This window comes from Mauremys mutica, chromosome 1 (genome assembly GCF_020497125.1).
Source record: "Mauremys mutica isolate MM-2020 ecotype Southern chromosome 1, ASM2049712v1, whole genome shotgun sequence".
NCBI classification, from domain to species: domain Eukaryota; kingdom Metazoa; phylum Chordata; order Testudines; family Geoemydidae; genus Mauremys; species Mauremys mutica.
In genome coordinates, this window is record NC_059072.1 from 66,106,119 (window position 1) to 66,122,745 (window position 16,627).

The 16,627-nt window shown below is 43.2% G+C and overlaps 1 protein-coding gene across 2 annotated transcripts in view; it reads right to left on the reverse strand.

Annotated features, from left to right (window-relative positions):
* The window catches only part of CPM (carboxypeptidase M), a 66,128-nt gene that overhangs the window by 28,417 nt on the left and 21,084 nt on the right, over positions 1–16,627 (reverse strand). For both annotated transcript variants that reach the window (XM_045012417.1, XM_045012427.1), the window contains exon 3: positions 7,523–7,620. In XM_045012417.1, the coding sequence (XP_044868352.1) occupies positions 7,523–7,620 (98 nt within the window). The remainder of the gene's footprint in view (positions 1–7,522; positions 7,621–16,627) is intronic.

The following is a 16,627-nucleotide window of genomic DNA, read 5'->3' on the forward strand; positions in this document are numbered from 1 at the left end:
TGATGACCACCTTGCAGCAGTGCTCTGCATTGGAACAACAGAAATGACACCTGACTTAACCTCCCTTGTTAATGCCCAGAGACTTTCTTCTTCACACTGAGTTTAATTTCTTCTTTTACACTTAATTTTAATAATGAACATAAGTTGTAAGTAAAAGCTTAGTGTTATTACAAATTTTACAAGTGTTCACAAAACAGTTTGCAATATAAATTGCCTTCTAAGATAAGTTTTGAATAATAACAATTAACTGAATATATGATTAAGTGTAATTACTTTGTGTAAAGAACATAATGGGGGTCTTTTTACAATAGATGGTGAGGTAATTTCATTCATAAGAAATGTGCAGTCTGTGACGACTTACCAAAATTCGTGGAGTGGGCCCCCTGCGAAAATTATTGCCCACCCCTGATTTAGAGACTAAGACCAGAGAAATGGTCCCCGCCTCTGTAGATGTGCAGGTCCGATGCACAGAGGCATGTCTGGAAACCCATGATAAGATGGTGAGCACAGAAAGAGAGTACCAGGAAGCTTGTATGGATACCAGTGCGTTGGCTGATGAGCCATGCAGAAAGACCCCCCCAAAAGGAGCAGGTAGCAGTCTAATAAAGAAGCGGGTGTCCTGTGGCACGAACACTAAGATCCCATGCACTACAGAGGCTGCAATAATGGCAGTAGCCCCCTCATCTACAGAGCAAACCTCTGCAATAAGGGACTGGGGTGAGCTAGAAGAGAAAGCTGCTACTGCTGATCGGAACCAGGCTGAAATCCTGGAACTACGGACTCAGGTCACGCAATGCTGGCAGAAGCTGGAAGATATCTGCTCTTCACGGGACAGGATCATAGGGCAAGCAGTAAAACAGGAGTAAGAGCTGACCTGCCTCACAGTGGAGAAGGAGACAGGGGAACAGCAGTGCTTTCTGCTGCAGAAGTAGCTTACTAAGCTCCAGAACCTGCTCAAGGTCCAACTCAGCTAAGGAGAAAGAGCTGGAGTTGTGTGGACCAAGGCCACTGCAGAAGGAAAATGATTTGGACAAGGACATATATCTGCCTGCTGAAGCAGAGAGCTGCCCGACTGTGGCTCTAAAACCCTAGGATCTTGATGAGGCAGCAGAGCAAGGCCAAAACCAGAAAATCAAAGAACTATACTAAAAAGAAGAGCTCTTCTCAGAGGAAAAAGGAAGCTAAAAATGGTCCTAACATGCTGAATGTTGTCCACACAATAGTGTGGGTATGGAAAGAACAAAAGTGAGTGTTGCTAAGCCAGGTATTGAAAGCAGTGGGCAAAACAATACAGTCCCTGGTCTTTGGAAAACCCGGAAGGGATCTGAACCTGGATAGAGAGATCTTTAACTCTGAAGGATGTACATGCAGATGCATCCAGAAGGACTCCTCTCCAGATCTGGAGGCCACAGTAAAAGAGTTTATTTCTTGGGAAATCCCAGCTTTGTTGATCTGAATGCCTCGCATGTGGTAAATTATGACATGCCACTGAATATGGACGGGGCAGCGAGTTGTATGGGCCTGTGGTGCCCGTGCTCCACCAATATGAGAGCATGGCGGACTGGTTCCACCAAAGTTTGGGGCCAGGTCTCTCCCCTGGCCCTGCATCCTGCCCCCACATGCCTCCCTCAGAGCGTCCCTTCCGGCCTGCCACCCTTGGGAAATTTAAAAGGGCCCAGGGCCCCCGCCGCCACTACTGGCAGCGCAGCAGAGCTAAGGTGGCTTCCTGCCCACCCACTCCGCTCCCAGGAGCAGCCGGCACGTCCCTGTGGCCCCTAAGGGGGGGGGGGCTCCATGCACTGCCCCTCCCCCAAGTGCCAATTCTGCCAACTGTGGCCAATGGGACCTGCAGTGGCTCGAGCAGCGGTGCGCGGAAACCCGTCTGGCCCCACCGCCTGGGGCTGCTGCCAGAGGGGGGTGTGGTAAGCACTGCACCCAAACTTTCTCCCAGAGCCTGCCCCCCGCACCCCAATCCCCTGGCCCAGCCCAGAGCCCATACCTGCTCCGGCACCCCAACCCTCTGCCCCAACCCAGAGCCCACACCCAAACTCCCTCCCAGAGCCTTAGGCAGGTGGCTGGGGGTAGGACTTGGACCTATTCTGGGCACCACCAAAAATTATACAAACCTGCCATTCCTGAATATGGAGGGTTATGTGCAACATATGGGCTACCTACAGAAAAGAGGATCCCAGGCTGTGGTAACTTCATATTTCTCTGAGGAAGATAAGAGTATTGCCCAGGACCTGGTGGACTTCCTAATGTTAGCCAAACAAGAAGTTCCCCCTTGGCTGAAGAACATGGCTAAAGAGTAACTAATTCAAACTGGATTCTCCAGAGACCGACAGACAAAGAAACAGCCAACAAGACTGATGGGTGATTTCTGGTAAGCTTTTAGCCTGCATCTAGAAATGTTTGTGATTTGTTTTCTCTGTAGTGCTTTTACCTTAAGAATAAATGTGCTTGTTTACAGAGAGCTGTGTGATACTCATAACTGCTGGCAATGACGCTACCTTAGCCTTTACGGAGAAAGTAAAGTGCAGACTTTAGCCTGTTTAGGCAGTCTGGCTTGCTGGGAATATCAGTGTATGCAGGGACCTGCACTGTCTGCAGGGGAAAAAAACCCAGTCCAGAAGGAGAGAGACTTGTGTCTTCACTCAATAGAAGTGATGGCTGAAGAACCAGGAACCTAGAGTGGGTGTGCTTAGTGTACCACAGAGGAGGAATACATGTGCAGTTGCCCTGAACTACAATACCAAGCACTAAATGGCCCAGGTATACCTCACTTTGTTTGCTGAGTTTATACTTGAATGAGCCAGAGCCGGTTTAAAACTTGTATTTGTACAAATACATTTCCTTATTGAATGGTACCCAGATGTATCTGTGCCAACCTGTTGATATTTCGCACTTGTAACAAAACAGGAGAACTACTGAATATCATGAACATGCTGTGTCTTCCTCCCTTTTGCCACTGAATGAAATGTCAAAGCCTGTTTCAGAGCTAGTAAGTGCACTAGGTGTTACCAAGTAGACCTGTTCTATCCCCACACAGTCTCTAGTTATCTTAAGAGATGGTTTAGAAGAAGAGTAGAGGGAGCTGGGGTGAGAGGAGGAAAGGAGGGGGGGAAGTAACTTGAGATTGGTTTAAGGCACTATGTATGTTGTGGAAGAATGTTAATCCTCTGCCTTTTTAAAAATGTCATTTTCTGGTGAATGGACTTCAGAGATTTCCAAAAACAATCATAGTGCTACTGACCTTGTTTTTTAGTTACAGTATAAACCCTTGTCTGTTATGCTGCTTATTGGCAAAATACATCACATCCAAGTTATTTAACTTAGGCTAGAGTTGAAAGATAGGAATCTAGCAGAAAAAAGAGAACAGTCCACTCTATAATCAAACACATCATTTGCAAGCTCTTTTCTCAGCATCTTCCATTTTTTTCTTTTTTTCATGCCATGGTGCACATCAGAGAATCTGCTAGTCAGTTTTCATATGGTTCCTTGAAGCACTTTCTTGTGGTTTTGTTTTTCCCTGGTGCTCAGCAGGTCACCTTTAGCCAGACTCTTCCTGGGAATTTTGATGATCTAGATGTGGTTTTCACTCATTTCTATTGTCTAGAGTTATGAGGCTTCTGAAAATCCCTGAGAAACATCCAAATATATAAAAAAGACACTTGTCTAAAAGAAAATCTTGGGACACAAAACACAGGAACTGCAGAGGTAACTAGATGGAAAGGTTTGCTTTGGCAGATCTTTTACCTCAATAATACTTGATATTTGATCACAAACAACCAAAATGCAACCCACTTATCCACCAGATTATCCACCTCCTATCTAGAAGCCTTTCTTTAATAATTCTTTTCATTTCATGGAGGTTAAAGTTTTGTGATGTCACAAGAAGCCAACATTATAGATACGTTCTTTCACTTAGGCTAGTTCAACACTGATCATGGGCCCAGTTTCTTGCAACAGAAAAAAGATAAGATAGCTGTAATTAAAGGAAAAACTATTGTGAGTTGTAATAAGATAATGGGGCAGGGGGAGCTTTCTCCTGAGGGCCAGACAACTTGATAGCTGTAACAAAGTTAGGAGAGCCAACTGTTCAGATTAACTGGTGAATGGGATAGAAATGTCCAAGTAGGTAACACTTAGAAGTTTTAATGAAACTATGGGGGAAGCTGCATACCGTGGTGTAACTGGGATCTCTAGTTTAGTTGTGCAAATGGGGCTTAGGTCATTAGAGCTGGCTGGAGAACAGCAATTCCACTGCACAGCAATGGTTGAGGTTTCAAAATTTGTTTTTATTCTGCATTGCAACAAAAACAAATCTTTTCAAAGGTGGGAGAGACTCGTGTTCCAGTCCTTGCTTTTCAATGCATTTTTCATTCCAGATCACTCTGGATCAGGCAAAGCAGGGCCTTGCACCTGGGCCTCCCACCTCCCAGGCCAATACCCTATCACCCAACCCAACCAGAGAATGTGTCTCTTACTTAACTTCCTGATGAAAACTTCATAGAAACAGACCAGTCTCCACACAACCTTTTGGCTTTGAAACAGCATATTTTGTCAGAACTTCATTTAATCAAAAATGTTCTGATCAGTTCTAATCTGACCTGAGCTGATAGTGATAAAAAACAATAACTTTAACATTGTTGAGTTGAGCTCCATTCAGGCCCAGGGACATGGAGCTATGCCAAATAGAATGAAAATTTGTTCTGGTCTCTAGATACACCAGAGCGGAGAGTGTAAAACAAACTATTAACATGACTTGGTTATGTCTCTATTAAAATAATTTAACCTATTCTAAAAATAACTTTAATATCCTGATTCTGAAAAACAAACAAATCTATCTGCTCTCCAAAACAGGAGCCACAACATTAAGATGTCAACTTCTCTGTTGGCAACCTTCCAAAACCACAGCATGTGTTTTTCTTCCAGCTGCAGATATGCATGGACTGCATGCAACTCAAACACATCACAGATCATTCTTCTGAGCAGGGTCTCCAGTGTAATACCCAACATTCCAAACAAAATAAGTAGGTCCAATTTTAGCTTTACCTGTCTGAACACTGTCCTTCTAAAACTCTTTGTTGTTGACAACTGGCTCCTCAGGGGGATATACAATACATACTAGGTATGCTATACAGCAGGCAAATGATGAATATACAGCTTCATTATAATAGTTGCTAGTCTAAATAAATCAAGTCAATGCATGCTGTACACGTAACACAACACTTATTGGCTTAATACGTTAAAGGGGAAGTTGAATATATTAAAGGGGAGGTTGAATACCACACCAGGGGACTAGCTCAGCAGAATTTTAGATTATGTGAATGAACATTCAAAGTCCCTGATGTTTTGCTGTATAGGACTTAGCTTCCTGTACTATAAAATCTGTTTATGGCCAGAGAGGAAAACTAAATGTCAACTTTACACATGTTAATTCTATACACAGAACATGGACCTAAAGGTGACCATGTGTCCCTGGAAAGCAGGAACAGCCCTGTTTCCAGGATCTCTCCCAGCTTCCCAATTGTTTTTTATATATGCACCAGAGTGCTGTTCCAGCGTCTTGAGGATTTGATTGAAACTGGTTGTTAGAAGGAGCTGATGGGCAACTGAGCTAATGAACTGTGCAGGTCAAGGACTACTCTCCCACAAACAAGCCTGTCATAGTGTCACCCTTTATCTCTGTCTACTCAGTCAAATGCACATAGTGAGATTCTGAGCAATGCATTGAGCTTAACTACCCAGTGCCCAAAGAACAAAGTCTGTGCATTCTAACAAACAATGCAAGAAACTAGTTTAATTAGGGGACATTTGTCATAGGTCAGTGTCGTAATTACCTCTGTAAGCATTTGGGGGCGTGGACTGTTTTTGTTCTCTGTTTGTATGGCACCTAGCACAATGGGGCCTGGTCCATGATGAGGTCAACTGGTGCTACAATAAATTAATCCACAATATTGTTCTAGCATAGTTTGTGCTATTCTTTAGGAGTAGAAAGCTTGTGCTATATAATCTATATTTCTTTCTAGAATGTATAGTATGGAATTTTACTGCTATTCTACAGAATTATTGCCAAGAACTCCCTCTCATATTGGGAGTCTACATCAGTCAGATGTAGTCGGTTTTGAGGTAAAATTTAAGGCATCTTTTACATGCCTATTAAATGTAGCTATAGCTTTTGTTTTAAAAAGGGACTTGAGTAAGATATAGATGAAATATTTGAAGAAAGGAGAAATCAGAAAAGTGAAAAAATGAAATCTGTGCTCACAGGTACAGTGGATATTGTACAATGGGATTACAGTAGTAGCCAAAGCAGCAAAGAGTGCTGTGGCACCTTATAGACTAACAGACGTATTGGAGCATGAGCTTTCGTAGGTGAATACCCACTTCGTCGGATGCATGAGTACTAGCCAATGTATCTTCAATAAAGACATTCTTTCTACAATGCCCTGATGTCTGCAAGTTTCTGTTTTGTATTCATAAACTGTTCTCAGCCACATTAGGTGAGGCATTTTAGTGATGGGTACCAACGCAGAGTCTGTCTTCAAAAGTAAGGCAGCTGGCACTAGATAGGGCAATTATCACTCATTTTTGGACTCACTGGGTTGTATCTAATATTACTGGTAAGGCTGTAGTACTTTCCTAGAAAGACTCTTACACTTGAGACTCGTTCCAAGTTATGCTAGGGTCTCAGGGCATTATCCAGAAAGGGGACATGTAAGGTTTACTCCATGTCTGCCATCTCAAACAGGTATCAACTGATGCAAGAGGAAGTCTAATGTGCTCTGTGTAAAGTGCTGAACTCTGCAACCTTACATTTAGCTTCTGTGGACATTCTGCATGAGGTCCATATACCATACATTGAATGTTTAATGTGCTCTCTCTCTAGCGGACCTTAGAGGTGATCTGTAATGGAGAAAAGAGAATGCTTGTTCTCTTTTTGATATATGAAGGAAGCCTAAATTATTTGTTTTTCCTCAAAAAATAAATGCTTATTTACATTAGAAATTCAGGTCTTTTCTGGGGTGGAAAAAGACAGGTGAACTAATGAAAATGGCAGTATCACAGACCCAAGGGAGGGAAAGTTGTGCTATTAAAAGGGAAAGATTTTTAGTCTGACTGTTTAAAAGCTTTTTTGGAAGTTTTGTTGACAAATTTTGGAGAAAGGAAGTCTTCTTGTTAAAAATTAATACACATTCCTTCAATTAACTTAAGAGCTCACACAAACACCTGAGACCTTCCAGAGATCCTCCACCAAACCCAGGAAAGATCAGACTTGAGATTTCTTAGATTGAAGAAAAACAAATAAATGTAAACATTTCAGGCTTTTTCAAACAGGCAAAAGGGCATAAGCCCATTTCAAGTCCTTTGTAGGTCACCTTTTAGAATCTGGGAGAAACTGGAGGGGTACAGTAAACCCCAATAATTAGTAATATGAGCATAAGCAAAATTCCTTTTAAGATCCCTGCTAAATGTTTTGCTATAAATGACATTGCAAAAATTGAAATTGTAGACGTACCTCATCCCCATGCATATTAGCAATATACTTGAATTCTGGTATGCCAATGGTATGTTGGGTTGGAAACCTTCCCAGAACAAGAACCCACAGGTCTCTACCTTTAAGAGGGGAAGGGGAAAAGAAATTTTAAGTGTCAAATGATAAACTTTTTTTTTTTACAAGCCTACCCTCCGTATAGCATAATATAGTAATTTTTTTTTTTTAGTAAACTTCAGAACTGTATTTTGTCTTCAAAGCCCAAATTAAAAATGTACGGAAGTATTCTTGTATAATATTCCAGTCTTCAAGCTAGACAGTTTTCTAAGATATTCATCTGGGGGGGGGGGGGGCGAGAACCACACACACACACAAATCTGCTACTAAGCGACAGGAAAACAAAAGAAAACAGCTTCCTCAAGAACAGGCAAAATATTTCAACACCAAGTAAAGTAGGAGCATCAACTTGCAAAATAAAATACAGTAATGAATTGTTGGTGAGACATCTGGAGACACTGGAATAACTATAACAAAGTTTCTCTGAGGTAAACAGGGATAAGAAATGAGTCATAAAAATAAAGTTAACTATAATGTATTATCTATAGCAAAAGCTTTTGTTGTTGGGTACTGGTCTTGCCACCTTTCCTCATGGGAGGAAATTGCAGGATTAGGCCCTTGATTATCAAATTTAAATTGGCTGCCAAAATGTGATCAGATTTAGGAAGTGAAGTAGGATACTCTACCACTATTCATAGCTACCATCTTATCTTCCATTGAAAGGGGAGAGTTAAAGGGAAAAATAGATTTGCTGAAATTAATATTCTTCCTAGCGGACCCTGGAACTACCCACAACCAAAGCACCCATTACTCTGTGTAAAATAAGCTAATGGATGGAGACAAAACTTGTCTTGTACATGTAAATAAATGGACCTAGTAGGTGTCTGTTCTAATTAGCAGCATGTCAAAATTATAAATGTTAAAGAAAAACAGGAAGCCTATATCTACTTTTTAAAAGGATAATATATTGAAACATTACTATTCTGTAGCTATTCCATACAAAGGATTGCACTACAGTAAAAAAAAAAGGTACATACTAACAGAAAACACTGCCTTATAGGGTGACCAGATGTCCTGATTTTGGAGGCTTTTTCCTATATAGGCACCTATTACCCCCCACCCCCGTCCCGATTTTTTACACTTGCTATCTGGCCTTACCTTGTGGATCTGTGGGCCTGTTTTTTCTAATCTTTTTTTAAGCTTGTCAATTTTTTTAAACCAAACACAGACCACATGTAATGGACCACTCTGATGCACATACACATTTAGCCCTAAATCTGACTTCTTCAAAGCGGATTGTGTTCAGATATTCGATCAGCACATATTTTTGTGACTAGTAGAGCTTCTGTTTTACCATATTAGAGCCATTTTACATTTGTGAATCTTCAAAACTGGTCTGCATGATTCATTTGAAGAAATCAAATAAGTTTATTCCATACTTTAAATACTTGGCTGATCAGTCCGTGAGTTCTAATACCAAACACTCTGAGCCAACCATGGGTGATAGTCACTTAATACCAAACTGCTTTGCAAATAAAAAAGCTTTGGGAATATTTCAGTATACAATCTCCCCCACTCTCCTCTCCTCCCACTCCCCCCACAAAAAACCCTTCCCCAACGCAATAAAAAACAAACTAGAATTCACCAAAATTTGCATTTGGTTAGTATCGTTCAGCCAGATCTATTTAAGCCCAGTATGTGCCACCCTTACTCACAGTTAGCAATAATACCTTACCATACAAGTAGTCCCACTGAAGTCAGTGGAACTACCCTCGAAATAAGTAACTAAATGTGAGGAAGAATAGCAGAATCTGATGATTCTTGATAAGAAAGACAAGAGATAGTAACAGCATGCAAATCTATTATCTATCTGAGGGTTTTATACTGCTGCCCACCATCATAGCACTTGCAGAGTGCTCTGGGACGGACTCCTGACGGTCAGCGCGGGCGACCAAGACCGGCTAGAGCTGCCTCTCACTCTAGTCAAGTTCTCAGAAGCCCTCTGCCACATGCCCACCAATAAATCATAGTATCTCAGTGCCTTCTGTGTAAAATCTATAGCAATAGTGAAGTCCCTAGTGGACTTAATGGAGTTTCCAGCACATATCCCTTTTTGTCAAACTCTGCTTGGGGTAGGATGTTTGTTGGGGGAAAGAGAGAAGGGGAGTTAGTAGGGGGCTGGAAATAAAACTGACGTTTAGATTGTCAGAACCATTTATGATGGAAGGGTTTTGCAAAGAGGAAGGTTTTGCAACATTTCTTAAAGATGGGCAGACTCTGGACTCACTGGATCACCTCTGGAAGATTGTTTCACAGCTGGATCCCCTTGCCAGAGAATGTCTTCTCCTCATCTCTCACATCTTTGTGATCTGCATTGTCCCAGGGAAGCATAGCCCTCATGGTGGTTCATAGATCAAAATTTAGTCTTTGATGTAGCTGGGGCTTGACCCATTACTACTCAGCCTAAAATCTAGAAAATCATTATTTGCTATAGGATGCAAAACTTTAAAATAGGATTTTTAAAATAAACTTTACATAGCTTTGACACATCCACTTCTGTTCCATACAAAAGTTATTAACGAAACTGTTTATGTTAAAAGTTCACAGGCAGGTTCCAGAAGGGAGAAACCCAAAATATGGAATAACTAAACTTTTAAAGCACATCCCCTCTTTCAAAACACAAGACAAACTTGCTGTAGTAGAAAGTCTCAAGCCTGGAAACATCATCTCCTGCAAAGGTGCTACTTTTATTCCAAGGTGAAATCCTGGTGTGGAGCACGCAGTCCAGATAACAGGACTAAGCATTCAGCCATTTGCACATGGGACCAAATAATACTTTGAGTGCACAGTGTCAAGGTATTATGGAGTTCTTGACTGGGAACAGCGTAAACTAACAAGCTCATCAAGGCAGGGACTATTCTTTAACAATTGTTGTACAGCATCTAGTACCTGGTAGAGGCCTATAGGAACTACTGTAATCCAAACATTGTTAAACTCTTGGGATTTTGGGTGTTTTTCTTAAAATTACAGTGCTTACAGTTGTGCAATTATGTTAGAATGAGTTTTTTTTTAAAAAGTTTCTAGCACTCATGATTGTAAAGAATCTAGAAAATGTGAACACCCACAGGCACAAAAGGCAAAATAAGACCCCACATGTTTTAAAATCTCATGATTTTAAAACCAGATTTAGTTCTGTACATTTGGGATTGGCAATACTGTATTTTCTTATAGCTATTGATTAAACATTTGTGTTTCCACTACCAAATACAAAGGACTTTGAATTTATCTAAATAATTCAGCTTTGAAATAGGACAGTGTTTAAACAGAGACTCATTTGGCTGTTACAGTAGGAAAAAGGCAAGTGCCTCTCCTGGAGAAGTAGCACCAAATCATTAACTTCAGCTGAATTTTTGCTTGAATAAGGACTGAAGGATTTTGGTTCTTCGTGATTAGTGAAGGGTATGAAATAAGGTTTTTTGGGGAGAGTACTGAAAGGGGAAATTTTTTTTCCCCCTCATGTCCATCCTCAAGTTTAAATAAAAACTAAGAAGATGATCTCTTATGGGTATCCATGAGTCTGAGAGAGAGTTCAGCTGGGAATCCCAAATAGAGGGAGGCACTTACTCCACACAGCCAAGAGTTAGGAAACTAAAAGTTATGTCTGCACTACTGCAGCACTGCTGTAGCTTAGATGCTTCCTACATCAACAGAAGGGGTTTTCCCCATTGCTGTAGTTAATCCATCTCCTCAAGGGGTGGTAGTTAGGTTAATGCAAGAACTCTTTTATCAACCTAGCTGCATCTACAGTGGGGGTTGGGTCAACCTAACTGTCACACTGGGCATGAAATTTTTCACACCTCTAAGGGATGTAGCTAGGTCATCTAATGTTTAGGTGTAAATGAGGCCTAACTCCTTGAGATGGGTGGGACTTAAGCCCCACCCCTCTCCTCAGCATGTCTTACTGGCTAGCTTTGGCACTAGTGTTTCCCCCCAGGAATTGAAATTAGGGGGAGTGTTTGAATTTATGGGGGGGGAGGGGTCAGGGCCGATGAGGGGTGAGACCGTGAGGGTGAAGGTGGGCTCTATGGCACCATAGTAAAAAATGAAAAATGTTTCATGACCATTTTATTAGATTTAAACTCATGTTTTAAAATCATCACACAAATTAAAGTTGGCTGCTCAAGCCTTCTATGAAGCACTACATCTACAGCCTTCTTGGTTTCTTTTTATAATTTTGCACAACTCTGTTAATGAACTTCTTGAATGCAGTGCGTTCATCTTTGGTGGCTTCTCGTGTGTCCGGTACTTCCATTCCATCAACTGATATGCTCATTAGATCATTCACATGCTCAGGCAGAAGGCAACTTCTTTCAGAACACAAAATTCAATGAGGCAAACGAACACTCAATTGTAGCTGTTGTGACTGGGAGTAGCAAGAGATGAATTCCTACTTCTTTCATCCCAGGAAACAGAGCATAAAGATCAGGTCAAGTGATTTGTAACCCAACCCCAGCCAAAATCTATGACTTGGGCAACGCAGCTCTGTTTGCTGGATACCTAGGTAGATTAGGTGTGAATGTAAATACAATCTGGTCCTGAATCCTTTTTCCCATAGCTCATCGCTAGCTGTCAGGGAGAGCTCATTTAGACTTTGCTTCAATAATTTGAAATTATTAGGTTGGCCGATGTCCCCAAAATGAATGCTCTGACATTGTCATAAAAAACAGCTGTATAAAGAAGATAGTCTATATTTATACTTTTCAAATCTATTGTACTTTTTCAGATACATGTATTTTATCATACACTGTATATGCTTATAAAGTGTGTATTAATGTTTCAATTTCAATTCAAATTTGCAAACAATCACTAACCTGGCAACACTGCATATAACTAGTTCACAAAACTGGGGTGGGGGTGGTAGGGGCCAGTGTAGGGAAATCCCTGTTTGGCACCTACGCTATTGGCATAGCTGAAATCGAAGTATCTTACTTCGACTTACCTGGCCGTCCTCACAGTGGTGAGTCGACCGCGGTGGCTCCCCTGTCGACTGCTTACTCCTCCTGCTGAGGTGGAGTACAGGCATTGATTGAGGGATCGATTTATTGCGTCTAGATGAGATGCAATAAATCGATCCCTGATTCATCAAACACTACCCGCTGATCCGGCAGGTAGTATAGACATACCCTAAGAGTTCCCAAAAGCTTAGGTTTAGTTAATCTAAGTCTCAGTCTTTGATAACCAAATCTATACAGTTTGCTGAGTCTAAAACATCTTCCCTCCACTTGCTTGTAGGAATCTTCAGTTGGAATCCATGCAGACTCTTCCTCTGCTGAAATCACTGCTAGCCAGTCAGCTAACTGATTAACCAATCACTCAGTTAAGTCACACGTGTATAGATGTAAAGAAAACCCTGCTGCAAAATGCTTCAGAGTTAGGGACAACAGCTTGTTTTCTGCTCCTGGGCTCAGCTTCTCCCAGCTCACAGGACACATGGCCCTTGGTAAAGCAGCTGCTCTGACTGCATGCCCTCATGGAGTCTGACCCCAGCAACAAGGAACATACAGTAACTCCTCACTTAAAGTCATCCCAGTTAATGTTGTTTTGTTACATTGCTGATCAATTAGGGAACATGCTCATTTAAAGTTGATCAATGCTCCCTTCTAACATCGTTTGGCAGCCGCCTGCTTTGTCCACTGCTTGCAGGAAGAGCAGCCCGTTGCAGCTAGCTTGGAACCAGGGTGGAGCGGTAGCCTCCCCATTAGCTCCATCAGCGTCCAGCTCCCCTAAGTTCCCTGTGCAGCAGCCACCCAGCAGGCTAGCAATCAGCAGTTCAGCTGTCCCTCCCCCTATGCCATGTGCTGCTCCTGCCCTCTGCCTTGGAGCTGCTCCCAGAGACTCCTGCTTGCTGTGTAGGGAGGAAGGGGGCTAATGTCAGGGTGCCCCCCTCCCCTCTACACCCCACTTACCCCTTCTCCATATAGAGCAGAGAGGGGACACAGATGGAGAGAGACAGAGGCCTTGGCTACACTGGCGCTTTACAGCGCTGCAACTTTCTCGCTCAGGGTATGAAAAAACACCTCCCTGAGCGCAGCAAGTTACAGCGCTGTAAAGCGCCAGTGTAAACAGTGCCCCAGCGCTGAGAGCACGGCTCCCAGCGCTGTAAGCTAATCCCCTCGGGGAGGTGGAGTACCTGCTGCGCTGGGAGAGCTCTCTCCCAGCGCTGGCGCCGCGACCACACTCACACTCCAAACCGCTGCCGCGGGAGCGCTCCCGCGGCAGCACTTTGAAGTTGCAAGTGTAGCCATACCCAGAGAGAGCTTGGGGCAGCAGCTGCTGTCTCAACTTCCTGATCCACTTAAAAAGACAATGCACTTAAGAGGCGGTCAGCTTACTTAAAGGGACAGTGTGCATCTCTCTCTCTCCCCCACACATAAGGTGAGTGTCTGTCTTCGTCTGCTATGCGGTCTCCCCTCCCTCCTGTTCGTGCTGCCTTGATGAAAGGCTACATTAACAACAATGTGTTAACCCTTGAGGGCTCAGCCTCAGAGGCTGACATCAGAGGAACTCCCACAAAAGAAGCTGAGGTGCTACAGTCCCTTCCACTGATGTTTATCTGAGGCGGTCACTCCACCAGATGCTTCAGTTTTAATAGGCCATAAAGGATTATTTGAGGATTTAAGGTGGAGTACTATTAGCAGAAGATAGCAAAGTTGTTATCAAGGAGGAGTTAGGAAAGAATTGCTAAAATGCCTGCATTAGTCATCCAAGATTTCAGAACGATTAAAGAGAAAGAGAAAGAGTGTGAGAGCCCACTATAAGATGAGTGAGGTAATACCTTTTATTGGACCAACTTCTGTGAAAATGAACTTCCGTGAACTCTTCTTCAGCTAGACTTGTCATGTATTGACCAGGTACGTCACATGACATTCAGAATGCAATAGAGACGTGCTTGAATACAGTGACCAGAAAGATCCCATGAAGAAACGCAAGACTTTTAGGTCCGCCATCAGAAAAGAAAAAAAAAAGACATGGGTTTTATTTTTTGTTTCAAGGGAAAAATCTCTTAGTAGTTGTTCACTGTTGTTCTAAACAGCCTGCAGTATTCAGAGAAAATGAGAAGACTAAAAACAGCATTTTCTGACAGACCATTGGAACGTAAGGACCTTGTTCTGTTGCCAGTCATACTGGACTTTGCAAAGCATCTGGGAATATATTTGTCACATTCAAGGGCTAGATATCAACAGTGAAAGGGCATGGCAATAGAGGATAAATGACGGTTAAAGCCATGATTTATAAAGGTAGTAGAGCCGGGGTCGGCAACCTTTGAGAAGTGGTGTGCCACGTCTTCATTTATTTACTATAATTTAAGGTTCCACATGTCAGTAATACATTTTACGTTTACAGGGGCTGGCAGACGGAACCCCAGACCAGCAGTGAGGGTGGCAGACGGAACCCCAGACCGGCAGCGGGCTGAGCCGCTCAGCCCACTGCCAATCTGGGGTTCTGTCCCCTGGCCTCTGCCAGCCGGGGTCCCAGCCGCCAGCCCCACTCAACCCGCTGCTGGTCTGGGGTTCCGTCCATCCAGACAGGCAGCAGGCTAAGCAGGGCCGGTGGCCAGGATCCCGGCTGGCAGCAGAGTGCCACTAAAATCAGCTGGCGTGTCTTTGGCACGTGTGCCGCAGGTTGCCGACCCCTGTAGTAGAGGCATGCAACAATCCTCCATTTTGCTCTGACTTGTATGTTATTCTTTTGCACAGTTGTTTTTAGAAGTGTACTTACTGGCTTCCATTACAGCAAGGAGATATTACAGCTATTCTTGGTTTTGCTGTACTAATTAAATACGAAACAAGTAGCACCACAGAGGCAAGGACAAGTTCCAACATTCAGAGTGTGGCAACAACTCATCTGACAGGAAATTTCAAACAATTTAATGCATCAGAATTGGTGATACAACCAGATCTCAATAGGGTTATGTTATTTCAAAACAGACCAACACACTTTTGAGTGAAAATTGCTTGCTCTGAGCAGAAAAAGGTTGTTAAAAGGTAAAGACAACGAGACTAGTTGGAAGTCCTATCACCTTTGCAGTCCATAAAATGCTTTGTACAAAACACAGAAGTTCACAGATATGTGCTATGGCTTTGAGATAGACACTATCTATGGTTCCCAGATGCAGACAACTTGTTTTATGTCTTATGATGTAAAAGGACTAACCATCTCAGTGACTGATATGCTGCAAATGCTTGTAATAACTGCCACAGTTAACAGGATAACTGCACCTCTGACCGCTCCTGATCTTGAGTGCCCCTCTTCTCAGGTATCAGGCCTCCAGCAGTCATCTTGCTCCAGGTGGAATCATTTGATTCTTCACTCTCAGATGGGGTCTCAGGCTGCAGTCCTCTGGTGCTAATTAGGATTACCTCGCAAGCCTGAGTTATGGTTGGTACCTGCAGTTCTACTCCTTGAGAGCAATGATCAGCGGCCTTCAACGATCAGCAGGGCCGTCCCTACCTATACACAGAGTATGCAGCTGTGTAGGGCACCAGGAAATGTGGGGCAAATTTCCTGGTGCCCTGCGCAGCTGCATGCTGCTCCAGCCCCCACCCCTGCCCCATGGTCCCCACCCCAGCCCCGCCCCCACTCCCCTAAGGATTGAAGCAGGGCTGGGCCTGCACTCACCCGTGGCAGGAAGTGCAGCAACCCAGCCCCAGCTATGCTGCTGGTGAGTGCTGGGGGGGGCGGTTCCCCCCTGTCCTCCAAGTCAGCCAGCACCCCCTTGCAGAGGCCTGCTCTCCCCTCCTCCCCCGGCGTAGGGCCCCAGAATAGCTAAGGACAGCCCTGCTGATCAGACAGCCTTTTTAAACACAGTACTATTTACTTAGAACCAAAGCATTCCAGATAAAAAGATCTTAAAATATTAAAACTTAGGTCTTCCTTAAGGCTTACCATCCCCTGGCAGCCACAACTGCTTCAGACACTCCTGCAGGGGACGTTTGTTCTTGTCAGTCGATTCTCTAATGAACAGCTCACCCCTCACTCTCTCCAGAGTCTCTTTTTAACCATTTAGCAACC